At 37.8% G+C, this 17248-nt stretch overlaps 1 protein-coding gene across 5 annotated transcripts in view; it reads left to right on the plus strand.

Annotated features, from left to right (window-relative positions):
* Positions 1–16508, plus strand: part of MBTPS2 (membrane bound transcription factor peptidase, site 2) — a 36614-nt gene extending 20106 nt beyond the window's left edge. The window contains exons 9-12 of one of the 5 annotated variants that reach the window (XM_061999494.1): positions 1739–1934; positions 2071–2131; positions 8829–8900; positions 10205–16508. In XM_061999494.1, the coding sequence (XP_061855478.1) occupies positions 1739–1934; positions 2071–2131; positions 8829–8900; positions 10205–10427 (552 nt within the window). In that variant the 3' untranslated portion in view covers positions 10428–16508. Of the gene's footprint in view, positions 1–1738; positions 1935–2066; positions 2132–8824; positions 8901–10204 lie in introns of those variants that run through there. The other 4 variants (XM_061999513.1, XM_061999504.1, XM_061999530.1 and 1 more) reach the window with 4 other exon arrangements.
* The last annotated feature ends 740 nt before the right edge of the window (positions 16509–17248 follow it).

The raw sequence follows: 17248 nt of genomic DNA on the forward strand, positions 1-17248 counted from the left end.
GATGTTGGAAGAACCAGAAAAGATCTTACATCACTCATTCCTTTAGGAATTTCCCATTTTTACCACTGGATGAGAATCTTAGTGAGGAAAAAAGAACAACTTCTGAGAACAGAGTGAAATTGCTTATTTTGATGCTTCAGTCTTTAAAGATAGTGGGCACTACAGGCAAAGCAAAGCTTTGAGCTTATTATTATTTCAGTTATTTTATCTGAAGCCAACAGTGTTGCTCTCTAAGTTACACTAAAAACATGCAAAATAATGTCCTATAGATTGCCCAGTTTCTCAAAATCAGGGCCTTTATTTGATTCCTTTTTCACCATGTTCATTTTCTTGTAACAAGAGGAAACATACAAAGTTTCCCAGACTCAAAGTTTTCCAGTTTCAAAATACTGAGGTGTTTGTTAAAATACATGATCCATATTGACAGTGATACAGAATTTCTAAAATTTCTCTTTACAAGAGCACAAATACCAACTTAGTAAACTTTTCTGCACACACCAGTTTGTGGCTCTTCTATTGTTACATACCTAAAGAACAGAAATAAGTCTTTTCCTGCATCTGCTACATTTATGGTTTTTACAATGGTAAACTTTGCACTTCAGGATATTTTTGTGGTATTTAACCACCAAGAACTGAGCATAGACCAGTGATTCATTTGAAATATGACAGTGGCTAGTAACATCCTGGAGTTCAGCAAGATTTGATAAATCACTACCCCATTGAGCTCTGACATTGATAAGCTCATAGCTGCTACTTAAGAACAGAGAAGAAATAAAAGCATCCAGAAAACCATGACCTTCAAGTATCCTTAGACTGGCTGTGAGGTTTTGAACAATTATTTTAAATAGTCTTTGCAGTGCTATGCAGCAGTATTGGAAAGCGTGCCCTCTGCCCCTCATTAGAATAGAATAGATTTGTATTGAGGTTAATGGAATGTCTGACACTCATACATCTATGGAGAGTGGAACTATCAGGCTAAGAGGCAAGAAAATATATTTTTTTTTTCATAAGGCAAACAGTAGATAAAAAAAACTTTCCTTGCTTGTGTTCAAGAACAAAAGGAAAATTATCACTGAGCTTTTACGAGTGACATGAGGGGGAAAACCAATTTCCTGTTACTTTCTGCTATACCCTCTTTGGCCTCTGGTGAGCAAGAAAGATCTGATCTTTCAGACTGCAGACCAAATGAGGTAGTTATAGGTAGAACTTGAGACAGAGCACTGCATTAAGTCCTGTGTTTGTCTTAGTTGAGCATGGTTTCTTAGCTACCACACAGCTGGTAGATTTGTTGGTTCATTTGCTGAACATAAGGTTTTGTTCAGCCAAATGAGGTTTTAGATCAAAGACGACTAAAACGTCTTAAACAGTTAAGTCCCTACATGTTGATTCAGGCTCTGTTCATTAGAAATCACTGACTTACGTTTAGATATTTTGATGTTTTGTTGTGCACTTGTCTACTTTATTTTTTAAAATATATTTTCTTTTCATACATGCACACACTCTCTCTTCCACATTTTACCAAAAATTGAATGACAGGCTGCATACCTGTCAGGTAGAGATTCTACCAAAAAGATTCTACCAAAAAAAACTCCCAAAAAATCGTATTTCAACTCTTCATGGGCTGGTAATGTATCAGTGAGGCACTTCTTTGCTTTAAAAAAGCATGTATAGTGCCTTTTATTCTGATCTGTTGGAAAATACCTTTCAATTTGATAATCATTTTAAATGCCTTTTGCAGTATGCCTGTCTGCCAGCACGAAAAGTTATTGAGGCCAGCAAAGTTTGTCGAACCAACACGGACTGCCAGAAGGACTTTGTTCCAAGCTTTTGCGTGACTCCTTCTTTAGAGAACCAAACAAGACTAATCAGGGTAAAACATCCACCCCATATTGACATGCTGTACGTAGGACACCCTATGCATCTTCAGTACACAGGTTGGTACTATTTAGTAAAACAGTTAAACAAAAAATATTTCTAATATGGTTTACTTTGCCTGGCTGCTTGAACAAGGTCTTGGAGTGCTTGTCGGTTAACTTGTTTAATGCAGAATCCATTTCTTGTTACAGCCAGTGGAGAGACATGGACTGCTCAGGCCTAAAATGAAATGTGCACAGTGCAATGATTTACAAAGGTAATAGAAACCATATGTGATTGAGATGGCTGTTTTTTCAGAAAAGTATGAAAGGGCTGTTTTTATAACAGATCTCACTCAGGTTAGTCGTGGGAACCAGGCATGTGCATTTTCCTGACATCAACTGAAAATAATATTGTAAAATCTCTAGAGCGTCTTGCTCTAAAATCTCTCCTGGAATATTAGCATGACTGCTTAAAACACACCTAATATCCAAGTAACTGTAACAGATTCTCATGGCTACTAAACCACAAGTACAATCACCACATAGCCTTTTCCTGATTGTTTTTTAATTTATGTGAGTGCCCTAAATTAAGGAACTAAACTGTAACACATTTACCTGGAAGTGGACTGTGGCTCTCCTTTAGGCAAGCTTATATCACAGAATCACAGAATCTTAAGGGTCGGAAGGGACCTCAAAAGATCATGTAGTCCAACCTCACTGCCAAAGCAGGACCACCTAGAGTAGATCACACAGGAACTCATCCAGGTGGGTTTTGAATGTCTCCAGAGAAGGAGACTCAACAACCCATCTGGGCAGCCCCTTCCAGTGCTCCGTCACCCTCACAGTGAAGAAGTTTTCCCTCGTGTTTCTTTGGAACCTCTTATGTTCCAGCTTGTACCCATTGTCCCTTGTCCCATCATTGGACATCATTGAGCCTTTCGTCATGAGAGGGGATGCTCCACTCCCTTCATCATCTTGGTGGCCCTGCGCTGAACTCTCTGCAGCAGCTCCTTGAGCCATGTATACAAGTAGAAAGTAATTCTGCCCTTGTAGCAAATATGGGAAGAATGAACAACCTCATTAATATCCTTACTTAGTAGTGAGTGACATGATGGAAATTAGCTTCATCTGGGCTAAAAAATACATAGTGTTAAACCACCGTCCCTTCCTGTGAAGAACCTCACAGACAGCTGTGCCTTGAAGGGGAGATTTTACTTCAGATATCTTGAATGCATTGTACCTTTTCTGAATAAGCACTGCAGTTAGGCACAAAAGAGTTTTGGAAACAGTGATGAAATCTGGTAGTATAAATCCATTAGCATTCTTGCATAAACATTTAGTTAATCTGTCAGTCTCTATCTTTCTGTGCTAGTCATATTTTGATACTCCATGACAGATTATTCATTTCTACTTGTTTTTATCCTCATTAGCATTTAGGAGGAAAACATTGTTCACCTGACACACAGTTCTGTATTGATGATATCTATTCCAAATGCAGCAACGAATTTTTAAAATAGCATTTGAAAATTATTTTCAGTTCCCTTTCTTGGTCTCTAACAATATAAATTGTAGGTAGTCTAGAACAATTGATATTGTTCTTTTCTCCAAGATGTTGTAGCAAGGGAGTTTTAGTCAGTGTTTCCTACTGAACAGTAATTCTGCAAAACAGTTGAACGCATCAGTCTTTCAGAAGTCAGAAAATAATGCTATTGCATTAGTTCTACTTTAAGAATTTAGTGTGTGAAAATACAATTTATAGTGTGTTTAAAGTAATACAATTGTAAACTGATTTACTGTACCTTGTGAGTTGCATATTGAATGAGTTAATTTGAAAGCTAAAAGCTTTGACTTCATTACAAACTTTGCTGCAAATGCAGCCTATGCTTTATGTTACCCTTGGTAGAATATCAGAACTAAAATTATAGGATCCTGGCTTAGGCAGGAGGTAGCCAAATGTACCATTGTATAGTTTTATGCATTGCAATGAAAAAACTGCTAAATAATTCAGACTTAACTTTGCACTGTACGATACTGACTTGGGGCCAACAGATTTGGTTTGTTTGAGGGTTTTTTTTCCTCCAAATGTAACTGATTAGAATGTGGTAACCATTTTTGTTTTACGGTTAAAAAAGGAAAATAATTTCTTCCTCTACTGTGTGAATTTTGAAATAGAAATATATTTTAGTGAAAGACATTATTCTTTAGTGTGATCTTTCTTTCTGTCTGCAGGTAACATGACTTTTTAGAGGAGTGAGACATTCAAAACACACAACCTGATTCAGGAGTTACACTAGTGTGCAACTACTATGATTTCAGTGACATTTCTAGAGAAAGTAATGTTTGAAAAATGTTCTAAGAATAGGCATGTATTATTTTCTATTTAGCCTTGTATTGTTGTCATGATAGTCCTGATTTATGGAAAAGCAGTAATTATTTCATATTTTATTTTGAAGCTAACCTTCAGATACAATATTCTTTTAAAATTGATATCTGTATTAGCCACTTACAAGAAACAGGCTATACAACTTCTATAAAATGCTTCTGTTTCCTCTAAGTAAAATACCCTAGCAAAATTTTCATTGTTGATATATGTTTCTCTTGTTTCCAGTATTTTAAAAAAAGTGAAAATAAACCTAAAAAACCCACCAAAACCCAAACAACTGTAAAGAATCATAATCCAAAATGAATTATGGTGATGGAGATTTGGCCAAAACTAAACCAGAAGGAATGATTAGGAATGCATGTTTTTATAGGATGGATACACTGATTAATCTTTTTAATTAGCATTCTTTCTTTTTACAGAAAGTATGAATATAAATTCATACTGTGGGTTTAATCCATGTGGCATTAATCAGGACTTTTAGACTTTTCTTACTGCAGGCCAGTTACTCTCCAGAAGCTCTCCCTGTGTTGCAGAGGTGATGTGTTAGGTTGAAATGGGACAGCCCTGTCATTATTGCCATGCAATTTTGCTGTGTTTCTTCATTATTTTGGAGGAGGTTCTTTATGCTTTCATGTCATTTCTAGTATTGCAAAATCTTCCTTTCCTTCTCTGGCCCTTGTTCATTGGGAAGAATCTGGTGATCAACGTTCATATTTGGAATCCACACTGGTCACAGAAGGGAAGATCACAGAAACACAGAACATACCTCTAGAGATCACGTAGTCCAGTCCCCTGCTAAAGCAGGTTCACTTTGATCAGGTCATGCAGGAACATATCCAGGCAGGTTTTGAAAACCTCCAGAGAAGGAGACTCCACACCCTCCCTGGGCAGCCTGTGCCAGGGCTCCCTCAGCAAAAAAGTTTCTTCTCAGGTTCAAGTGGAACTTCTGTTGTTCCAGCTTGTCTGTTACCCCTTGTTCGGTCACTAGGCACTACAGAAAAAAGACTCACCCCATCATCTCAACATACAACATATAGTGATGACTCACCTCATCCTTTTGACACCTACCTTTTATATATTTATAAGTCTTGATAAGATCTCCCCTCAGTCTCCTCTAGGCTGAACAGCCCAGATCCCGCAGCCTTTGCTCATAAGAGAGTTGCTCCAGTCCCCTGATCATCTTGGTAGCCCTGCACTGGACTCTCTCCTGAAATTCTGTCTCTCTTGAGCTGGTGAGCCCAGAACTGGACACAGGACTCCAGATGAGGCCTCACCAGCTCAGAGTAGAGAGGGAGAACTTCCCTCGACCTTCTGGCCACACTCTTCTTGATGCACCACAGGATGCCATTGGCCTTTTTGGCCACGAGGACACACTGAAGTCTCATGCTTAGTTTGCTGTCCACCAGAATTTTCAGGTCCTTCATGGAGCTACTCTCCAGCGGGTCAACCCCCAGCTTGTACTGCTGCATGAAGATCATGTCCCTGAATGGTACTGTATATGTCCTGCCCATCAGGATCAAAAGCTGCAAGATTTCCTTAATGAAAAGAGATGGAAGATGCCAAGAACTTTCCTAGACTGGACCAATCTTCTAAATATCTTCTAAAAAAACCTCACTTGCTAGCTTTGAGGAGTTTTTTTGGGACATAACAGCCGTAATCCCTGGTGAAGGTCTGTCTGGTACAGTCTGTTTTTTCAGGTTTTTTGTGCTTGTTTCCCTTAGTGGTGAGAATACTTCTTTGCTTTCAACCAATATGTAAAAGTATGTATACACTATGTAAATGTAAATGTATATAAGAGTATGTGTGTGTATATATCTATACACATAAGATATGTATAGTTCTGTGTATAGAACTATATGTATGTATAGTTCTTCTGGAGACCACTCAGAAATATCTCATGCCATGCTGTCCATCACTTCCACAGCATACGTGCACTTTCCCCTCATGAAGAGATTTTGAAAAGCTTTTTGGTCAACCTAGGCTCCACTTCTAATTAAAATTGTGTCCATTATCCACTTTTTAGTATTTGCCAACACCATCTAGCATTAGCCAACAAAAGAAATGTTAATTCCAGGTCAAGTAATTGTTTAATTAGAGTGGGAGAACAATGACTATTTTCTCTCACCCAGCTTCATTGCTTTTCACCTCTTCCCAGCAGCATTGCTTGAAGATAAGCCTGGATCCAGAACATGATTTCTGTAATTCTTTTGTTAGTCCTCAAAGAACAGATTTGCCCAATGCTGTTAGGTTTGATCTATTATAGCCACTAATTTCATTGCCTCATATTAGGCAATGTGTTTAGAGTGTCTAGAGCTCAGCCTTACAACTTGCTGAAGAGTTTCTTTATGTTTTGGAGATTGCTTCAGCAGCAAGGTTTGGAGTTTAGGTCCATCTCTGGTGGCTGCCAGGGCCAACAGACAGTTTGTTTGATCCATTCTCATTGTAGGCACAACTCCAGGTTCAGGATGGTGACTTGTTACTGGCCATTAAGTTTTTGTCAGGAGGTAGTCAAGCTTTTGAATTACAATATATTGCAGCATGTGTATTTTGAAACTTTTGAATACACTGACTGCCTCAGCCATTTTGTTATTTTGGCTCACGAACAAGAAGTCTGATTAGATGTTCTGATACCAGCTTGATGTGTTGTTTGCTTTGGATGTCACTTGTCTTGGATATCTCTAATTTTCCAAGCTGGATGGTGTCCAAGATTTCTGTCATATTCTTTACTCAGTAATCCAATAGACTTACTTATTTTCTCTCAGTTCCCCTAAATTAAAGGTCTTTCTTAAGAAAGAACTTGATTTCCAAGCTGTCTTGGCATAGCTATGGCAGTTTTGGTATTGGAAATTTCTCTGCTTGTTGCCACACCATTCTTTCTTTGAAGACTCCTTGCTGTCCAAATCTCTCTATTCTTTCTTAACCTTGCCCATTCTTTCTTTGAGACTCCTTGCTATCCAAATCTCTCTATCCCATGTTAGCGTTGCCGGTTGGACTAATCTCTTCTGACTCATCAGTACGGACCCTATTCACAGAAGAAAATGTGTCTATGTAACTGAGGAGACCAGTTCTCTTACCTCACGTGCCTTGGGAACTACATTCCCCTCATCTTTGTTCTAGTGACTTAGAATTTTTTTATTTAACTTGAAGAGATCTGTCTCTCTCTTAACTAAGATACACTAACCAACACTTTTGGCATGTTATATACCGGTGTTGTGACATTCCTGGTAGTCTCTTAGCCTATGGTTTTTAAATTTCCCATAGGGTGAATTGATTAAACTGTTCCTTTCCCAAGGGATGTTAGCACTAAGTGAGACTGGAACTTTTACTTTCACATACTTCTGTATAAATATTGTATTTCTTATGGCTATAACTTTTCCACAGGTTGGTAGCGAAAATTCAGACCATTGTGGCTGGCCTCAATTTGTGTCCAAAGTTGTTCTTTAGGAACAGAGTGACTGTTGTTGATACTGTGAAAGCTCAGCTTTAAGATGATTTTTTAATTCTGCCTTAATTTAACTAGATCTCTTCCTTCTGGGGATAAGACTGCTGAGTGCTAGTAGGATAGGTGGTTTTTTTCCTTCTGTCACAGAACTAGAGCTTTTAAATGATCCCTGTGGCTGGCAGAGTGCTATTTACTTTGAAAGACTGCGTCAAGACTTCTGATGAGACAACTCAGGTGGAGCATCCCTGTACTAACAAGAGTGCTCTCCGAGAGGTCTCATGCTACCTTGTTTTTTTTGAGGAGTCTCTCATAAACATTTGACATGCAGTCAGCTGAAGCTTCATGTACGCCTTCAAAGAAGTTGCGGTACTAAAGAAGACTTTCAAGCTCATGTGGTATTTGACACTGCAATTTTCCAGTCACTATTTATAAGAAGGATTCTGAGTCCCACCTCTCAGGTTTTGAAGTTGCACTGAGTTGCATCTTGGAGTCGGAGTATTATCTGAAGACAGAAAAAGAAGCTACTTATGTACTGGCTAGCTGGTGCTAAGATGTGTAATGCAGCCGTGCATCAACTCCTAGCCTTTGCTTTCTCAGAGTGACTCCGGAACTCTGCTCTCCATCCGCCCTGCTCCATACACAATGAGCTCAGCCTTAGGTCAGGGGGATCCTTCTGCAAGTACTGCAAGAGAAGAATTTTCTGGTCTTCAGAGAAAGTACATGTGTGGACCCACAGTATGAATGTATACATGTGGACTGCATATGTTGAAAAAATCTGGTAACTTTAATCTCTTTTTATATGTTTTTCTTTGAAAAGGACTTAAATTACACAATGTGGTCTTTATGACTACAGATATCTAGTTACCTCTGAAAATATTTATTTTAGATCTACTTTTATTGAAATCAAACTAATTGTATCTTATGGAGTGACTTTACTATGATGGTGAGCGTGTTTAAGTAAAGATTTACTCGCTGCACTATTCTAAAAACAAAAACCAAGCCAAACTGTATTTAGATTGGTTATTCATCCTTGAAGAAATGTCATTTCAGAGCTGATTTTTCTTGCAAAATTATAATCTGAAATTGATGTTATAATCCAGGAATGACTGTTTGTGTTTTTGTGTTTCTGTATTTTCATTTCAGTAAGTCTCAGCAGCTTTGTACCACGACAAAACTTTCTAAGCATTGATCTGCCAGTGGTGATAGAGACGTTTTGCAAGTATCCTTTGAAGTATTTTTGCTCTTTAAAAGCAAGAATGGAACTGTTTAGAATTTGGTGACCCAGAAAAATTTCAGTTGGATATCATTTTAGACAGGATGCTCTGAAACACTTTTATAGGGTTTTGACATCTTTATCCCATCTCCCTGTTGATTATTGTCCATGTGCCAAGCTCAAAATGAAATCTCTCACTTTCTTGTACATGCAGGATTTTTTTGATCAGTGTGTTTTTTAACTCTTTCTTGAAGAATTGAAAAACTTGAAGAATGAGTCTTAACATGAGAAAGTCAAAGTAAGCCTGGATTCATGGGAGGACAAACAAGATGTTGCTAGCTTTGGTATGTCATTTTTTGAGTCGTTATACTGAACTAAATAACAGTATGGTGGTTGTTTTCTGTTTCAACAGAAAAGAAAACTTAGCAGAATTCAATAAGCAGAATGACATTTCAGTTAAAAAAGCTTATTAATGAACAAGACAATAAATATTACATGTATGTAAAGATCAGTGGGCTTTAATATGGCTAATCTCAGAACCTTCAGCCTTAGAAACAGAAATGTTTATGCATGGCTATAGAACAGTTAAACAGTGTTCAATGTAGTCCTTAGAACCAAAGATGCTACATAAGCACCCTGTTTCTGGGAACACACCAAGGTTCGTGCTGACCCAGCTACTTTGTGAGTCATATGTCTTCTTGTCCAGCCATTATAGGATGGAGGTAGGTATTAGAGTTAGCAAGTCTTTACCAATTGTAAAAATAAATGATCTACCTTTGCCTCATTCTCACATGCACATGCACGTACGATAATCCACTCAACTTTTCTGGCTAATAGGTAAGTAGGAGAGACAGAAAGATTTCCAATTACATTCTAGCCATCTACTTACTCCAGTCAGGGAGTGTTTTGGAAAATATTCCTAATCATTATTTCATACTTAGGTCATAGGTCTAGAATACTTACTTCAGGCATGGTTTCAGAGCTATAACCTTCCTCCAAAACCATATAAAGCAAGGGAAGAAGATGGGCAGTATTAAGTGGGGGTTTGCTGTCTCCTGCTTTCATCTGAGTTGTGAAGAGTGTGCTTAAAAGCAAATGAATCTATAAAGACAATTTTTCTGAGCTGATACGTTATGATGTAAAACTCATTGTATTTGTAATTTCTATGAAACTATGTCAGCTGAAAAATAATAACCCTCATATGTTTCTGTCTGCATGCTAGAAATAACAAATGTGTTGTATTAATTTTATTTTTTTATTTATTACATTTCCTTGGATATTATTTATGAACCTTAACTAACGTCAATCAGGTACCTAATTTCACTATCAGGAGCACTGGCAGTTATCAACGCTGTACCCTGCTTTGCTTTGGATGGTCAGTGGATATTAAATTCATTCCTCGAAGCCACTCTGAGCTCCCTGATTGTAGAAAAACAAAACAGAGAGCTTGTTGGCTTTTTAATTTTGCTTGCTGGTAGTGCACTTTTGGCTGCCAATGTTGCACTGGGACTTTGGATGGTGACAGCACGATAGAACATCGGATATACTTCCATCGGTTCTTAAAGTACACGGAAATAATGAACTTGTTGCGTTTTAAAACTTGTTCAGTACCGAGATTGAAATAATTCCCTTAAAATGACACAGAAAGAACAATCACTGGTGGCTGCTGTTTTAATTTTAAACTGTACAATGTTGTGCCTGTGGTCATAGGAAATCTAATAGAAGGATCTTTTTATAGGCTCTTTAAGCATGGTACTGATTTTGTAGAAATCGCATTGTAAAGTTTCACAGGGAAAAGCCTGAGACTTTATTAATTTAGATCTCTAAAGGAATTATGTGGCCTCAAACCTTTGTAAAATGGGAGAAGAAACCACTTAGGTTTTATTTTATAATTTGAATAATTGTCAGAAAATCTGTGTGGGCTCCGAGCATTTCTCAGTCAGCATAGTCTTGAGTGTCTTGTTTTGGGGGTTTTTTCGATCTGATATTCTACCAAACTGGACTCTAAGAAGACCTAAAGTCAGAATCTCAAAATGTTTACCATGTGTTCATGAGGAGAGAGGCCACATGGGTTAGTATCTTTCCTTTTCAGCTGGCCAAAATGGCTAGAAGCGTGCTTTTCTCAGAATGTAGCTGAGAAGTCCCAGTGTCTGTTTGAGACATGCAGAAGTATAGTAAAGCCCACATCTGTTTCTTACACTTTCAGTTGTGTATCATCATACACAGCTGAAGGTTTTTTAAAGGCAATATTTGTTAGCAATAGCTACAAGAGAACATAAATTTAGTTTCTGTGTGCTGAAGTATGCTGTGCGCAGTTGTTCCCAAGTGATAGGTAATGTTTGTGGTGTTTTACTCAGAAAATAATACTGTACTATACATGTTTACAGTTAAAAGTGAAACCTGTTGTTTTTATGGTGTCTGCCTTCTGATGCTATGCATGTAATACGTACAGTAGCTCACTGATGTTTTTCTGGTTTTCAAAGGGTTGTTTTCTTTTGCTAGGATTCATTCAGTTCAAAGATAGCTATCAAAGACATAAAGCTCAAGCTGGTCTTGGATCAGAATCACTTAGACGGAGGATATGATTGTGAATTGAACTAATTTAAACACTTGGCTTAGCTTTATGAAATGAATACAGACCATATCCTCCTCCTTAAATGGACAGTGGAAAAAAACTCACTGTTTGGCTGACTGAAGTATGTCTGACACACTTTGAAGCTCTTTAAATCTGTAATATTTTATACCCAATAGGATTATATGTTGACTCATCTTCGCGTGACACTGCCTAGCCTATGTAAGTGGGGTTCAGTCAGAGCCCTGCCTCGATATAGGCTGATTTTATTTTATTTTCTTTAAAAAAAAAAAAAAGCAAAAACAAAACAAAAAAACCAAAAAAAAACCAGCAAAAAGGAAGCTCTAGTTTGAGAGTCAAAATATTTGAAACAGGAAATTTTTTAAAAAACACCCTACAACTTCTGGCTCCTGCAGTGTTCCCCATAGGAGCTGCTGCAGCTCACAGTTCCTTTACAGAAACAGGCTTTCCATCAGGAACAGAAGTGGAAGCTAAGCTTACGGATACTGGACTGCTAACAGATTCTCTTGGCACTAGAGGTAAAAGCCCGATTTATTTTAAAAGTGGGATTGAGCCTAATTCCTGGTGCTACTGCATGGATTCATAACCATGATGTTTGCATTTGTCCATTGATGTGTTACTGTATTTTTGCAGAGTAGCGTTCACACTTACTTAAGATGTATTCATTTGTTCAGATGATGCAAGCAGTGAAGAGAGCGCATGCTTGTGTATTTCCTGGTATGTTTACTTACCCCTCCAGTGCTGTCAAAAGCTGGATGGGGCTCTTGAAGTTCACCTCTATGGGGTGGCAGGCCCATGTCTCTCATTTTTAGTCATTTCAACCTAGGCATGTCAGCACAGATACTGGTAAGAGTAAATCCTCCAGTCAGTCCAGCCTGAGTTCTCTTTGGGGACTGTATGATATAAAGTCACACAAAGTGCAAGAAAAAAAAAAGAAAACAATTAGAAACTGCCAGCAGGCATCTGTTTCTTCTGGAGATATACTGAAAGTCTTAACTCATCATCACTCCTGGAAACACATAGAGTTTTCACGGTAGCAGTTCTGATGGGCCACTCTGCCGTCTCTTCAAGGATGGGATGGGTAAGAGCAACCTGATTCTTGCACAAAGCCTGACTGTGAGGCTATGCTCCAGCAGCCTGCTCACTCACCTAAGTGACTACTTACTCATCTGAGCTCTTCCTTTCAGGGGCTCTGTGTCACTTCCCTCTGTATCTGTGTTTTGTCCAATCTACAGTGCACAAAATCAATTTGGACTTGGGCATTTTAATGCAATTTAGTAACACAGGACATATACTTTTCAAAACGGCTACTATTTATGTATCAGAGTTGTAGTTCTGTCTTCTTATCTACAGCAACAGCAAGTGCATCTGTGATGACTTCTAAAATATTCTGTGACAAATATTTCGAGTTTGATACTTTATATATTCATGATGACTACAAGTACTTGGGACAATTGTTTAGCATGGTACCCCTCCTGGGGATGTAGGCAAGAGCTTTAAAGAAACTTTGGTTTTCCATAAGCATACTTGTTACATGTGTTGTAATGAGATTGGCAGGTTGTTCCTGGTTATTTAAGGTGCTACCAAAACATGATGTTTTATCAAAGGAAACTAAATTTGGTTTATTTTATACAGTCACTGAAAGTCACAGTTATACTAAGGAGAACTTCAGTCTGTGTTTGACCTCAGTCAGAAAGTAGAGAAGACATTGGTCATGGTTTTAACAGAACAGACATGCTAATACACTAAAAACCCTGGTTATTTTCTATGGAATGAGACATTTCTAGTACTGTCTCATACATGAGTCCATTTCTCCATGTGCTGGAATTCTACTGAGTAAGGATTGATTTAGGTATGTATAAGTGCTTTGAATCAAGACTTTAAGCAAATGGAGTATGAATGGTGACCCAGCACATCTTAGGTTACCTGTGGGCAAAGTTAATAGTTAAGTTGGACCATTGTCTGAAGAAAAAGTTAAGTGGATCCATTTCAGTCTCCTATACTCCTAACACATGGGTTATATTCTGATAAGCAAGTGTCATACAAACAGTTATTGGGAGGGTTTTGGCTGGGGTTTGTTTGTTTAACAAGCAAACACAGAAGGACACAATGGTTTTTTTTGTGCTGGAGTGTTTGCCTTGTTTTATCTACTTGAGGTTTTGTAAGGAAGCTTTTCCTTAAAAATGAGTCTTTCCACTTCTTGTTCTGATTAGCCCCTCAGAATGTAACATAGTCTTTAATGCAGAATCCATCAATATAATCATAGGGCATATTGACTGGAGTGTAAACCAGAACAGTCTTAAAGATTGGATGGATACTAGTATTTATGTATATACTATGCATATTAAATCTGTATCAGATGGAAAAAAGTAACGTCTTAACTTTGTGAAATGTTATACATAGCTTTTACTTGGAAATTGCCAAAAAAATCCATAATTATAATCAGTCATTGTTCTGATTTGTTTTTATGAGATTTTTTTTTTTAAATCAGCAAAAGCTGCTGTAGCATGTTCTGATAATGCATGATACAACATGAAAATAGCTAACAACTTAGCATGTGGGGATGTTACATGCTTTTTGCTAATTTAGGAAATTAAAACCAGCTTGCTTTTATATTAGTTAAATGAAAGAGACTTCACTAGAAAAAATATAGACAAACTTGCAGATTAGTCAGGCCAAATTTGAGTCGCAGTGGAAAATCTGTTAACTCATCCTTTTTATTTGGAATGAAACGACCAACTGTATCGACAGTTGGGTTTTTTCAGTGATGATAATTCTGCATACATACATATGATAGATACATACACAGCCACAGGCTGTCTTGCAGCTTTGGGGGATAAGTTACAGCAGTCCTCCATACTTTGCAATATAGGCTTTTTTCCTTCTTTATGAATTCTGTAGATTTCTCTGGATTTTAAAATTGCAGGGGAATGGGAAGGACAATCAAAAAAAAGGGAAACTTTTGGGTTGAGATAAGAACAATATCATATGTAAAATAAAATATATCAACAATTATATTTTTTAAATAATGATAATTGTAATGAAAATTAAAGCAACAAATATAGAAATAAAACCCAAGAAAGACAAGCAATGGCTCATCGCCCCCTGACTGCTGCCTGAGCAAGGATCTGCTCCTTCCCACCACCTTCCCCCAGTTTATGTATTGGGGATGATGTTCTGTGGTGTGGAATAACCCTTTGGCCAGTTCAGGTTGGCTGTCCTGCCCATGATCCCTCTTAGTTTCCCTGTGCACCTCCTCACTGGCAGAGCACAGAAAACTGAAAAGTCCATCACTTAGGATAAGTGCCACATAACACTAGCTAAACCATCAGTGTGTTATCAGCATTATTCTCGCTCTAAATCTGAAACACATCCCTGTACCAGCTACCAGGAAGAAAATGAAACCTCTTCCAGCTGAAACAAGGACACTTAAGACAGAAGACAAGTGATGGACATAATGTAGCAGCTGCATAAGTTTTGCTCAGTTGATGCTTAGAAAATGTTTCTTGCGGCATCAGCTACAACCATGTTAAACACAGATTTTTCAGGGCAACTAAAAGAGGTCAACTTTAGAATCCATCGGTCTCTAAATGCGGCTGTTTGTTGTCTCTGAATCATAACTGAGATGAGTGAGACTCTGTAGAATATACTGAGGAAATAATGTTTTCAGGACAGACCTCCCCACAACAGTTAGGGTGTTCTGGCTCTCTTGAAATACGGATATAATTTTGTTCAGTTTAAGACACAAACAATCCCAAGTTTTCCCAATAGTTTCCTGTACATTTTGCATAATGGCGAAGAGTGACCTGTAGCAAATATTTTTTAAATTAAATTCCTTATATCTTCTGTGTAAAAGATCTGAAATTGTATCTGGATATAATTTATGACAAATGAAGAAGGGTTATAAGGGTTGATGTAGCTTAGTCTGTATTTAATTGTTTTTAAAAGATGTGAGTTAGTTATTTGTAAAGTATACATTTTGTAAGCCTGCATTCAGATTAGTTCCCACAACCAGTCTTGCCTCAGCTTTGTTGTTGTGACCTTGTGAGTAAGGAAGCTGAATCTAACTCAGGTGATATCCAATATTTGCAGTGATTTTATACCCTCTTTATCCTGAATTTCATTGAATCATAGAATCATAGAATGGTAGGGTTGGAAGGGACCTTTAGATTAGTTATTTGATGTGGCTGAGTTACTTGGGGTACGTGCACTGTATTAATGCGACATTTGGGAAGCATCGTACTAGGGGCTGCCAGAAAACGGCAGCTCTATGACTCCTGTTCCTTGGGCTCACCCGCTATGATCACGTGAAGAGCAGATGGATGTGTCTGAGGTAGTGAGGAACCTCAGTTTATGGCAGCTTTATGAAACCTTCATGCTGCTGACCCAGTGTGAAAGGACAGGAACAAAGAGCAGGATATGACACTGCAATTCCATTCATTCCATTTACACTGGCATGACACAGGAAAAGAACTTGCAATTAACATTTCAGAGCGTGCAGATATGTTTTCCAGCACTTCATTAAACCATTCCATGTAGCTTATTTAGTAAAATTTATGTGGTTATTTCTCACATCCAGATGTTCATCTTGGGTTGGTTTTTTGCAGCATCATAGTGTAATTGACCTTCATTTGATACTAGTTTGAAAGTTTGGAGGCTATTCCCAAGGCATCGCTAGAGACATCCAATTTCTTCTTTCCCTAGATGTTTGTTAATATTTTAAATTCCTCTTTTCCTTACATGACTTTGCTTTTAGATTTCATATGCTCGGATGATCTTATCTAAAGCCTGTCAATGGAATATGCATTGTTTTGAAACTCACTGTGGGCTTTTTTTCCCTCTACATAGCCTTATTTTTCACACTGACTCACAGCTGTGGAATGTTAGATTTCTAGACCCTTTGTTCCCACTATGCATTGTTCGTGATCATGTTTTTTAGAAAGAAAAAGCTTCATTTTGAAAATGTCAGCTAACAAATATATGGAAGACTTTGAATAATGTATTGTGGTTTTGTTTTGCTTTTTTTCTCCATTTAATCAACCAAACAATAAGTATTGTTTTCTATGTATGATAAATGTATCCTGCAAATAAATTCATTGTTTGATTGTTAATGTGCTTAAATCTGTTTTTAAGAATAAGGTGAGTGACATAACTCCTTATTTGTGGCAATTACCATATTCTCTCATATTCTCATACACTTCATATGTGATTTATATTCTCCCTAGGTACCAAGAGGGGGCTACCACTTTCTTTTTCAGTATCTGACCACCTCATAAAATTAATAACTATCCCTTTAATTTCCCTATCTACGAACTTATCAAAGTCATAGTTGTGGTAGAAGGGCATCCAGACAGACTTGATGGCCTTATAGGAGCAAATGTCTTTCTCTTAGCTTAGTTCCTGTGTTAATTCTTCTCTTACAGAGTGACAGACTTCTGTTAAATTGGTTTGTAGTGAAATGTTTGGCACAGGATGCTATAGTCAAGGTAAGTGAAACCACCTCTGTGGGTGTTAAGACCAGTCCCATGTGAAGAACTTAAAAAGTCACATCTTTGAATGACTTTAAGGTGATGTTATGTATCACAACCTTTGATTGATATGTATATACAGGCCAGCCCAGAGCTGGGCACATATCCTGGCTGGTTCTGAACAAGTTGACTTAGGTGTCCTGATGCAATCTGGGGCTGTGTTAGCATGGTGTAACCAGGGTGTTCAGCTTTATTTAAGAGTGAAGCTTTATTGCTCTGTTTCTTGAGCAAGC

Source organism: Colius striatus, chromosome 1 (genome assembly GCF_028858725.1).
Source record: "Colius striatus isolate bColStr4 chromosome 1, bColStr4.1.hap1, whole genome shotgun sequence".
In the NCBI taxonomy this organism is placed as follows: domain Eukaryota; kingdom Metazoa; phylum Chordata; class Aves; order Coliiformes; family Coliidae; genus Colius; species Colius striatus.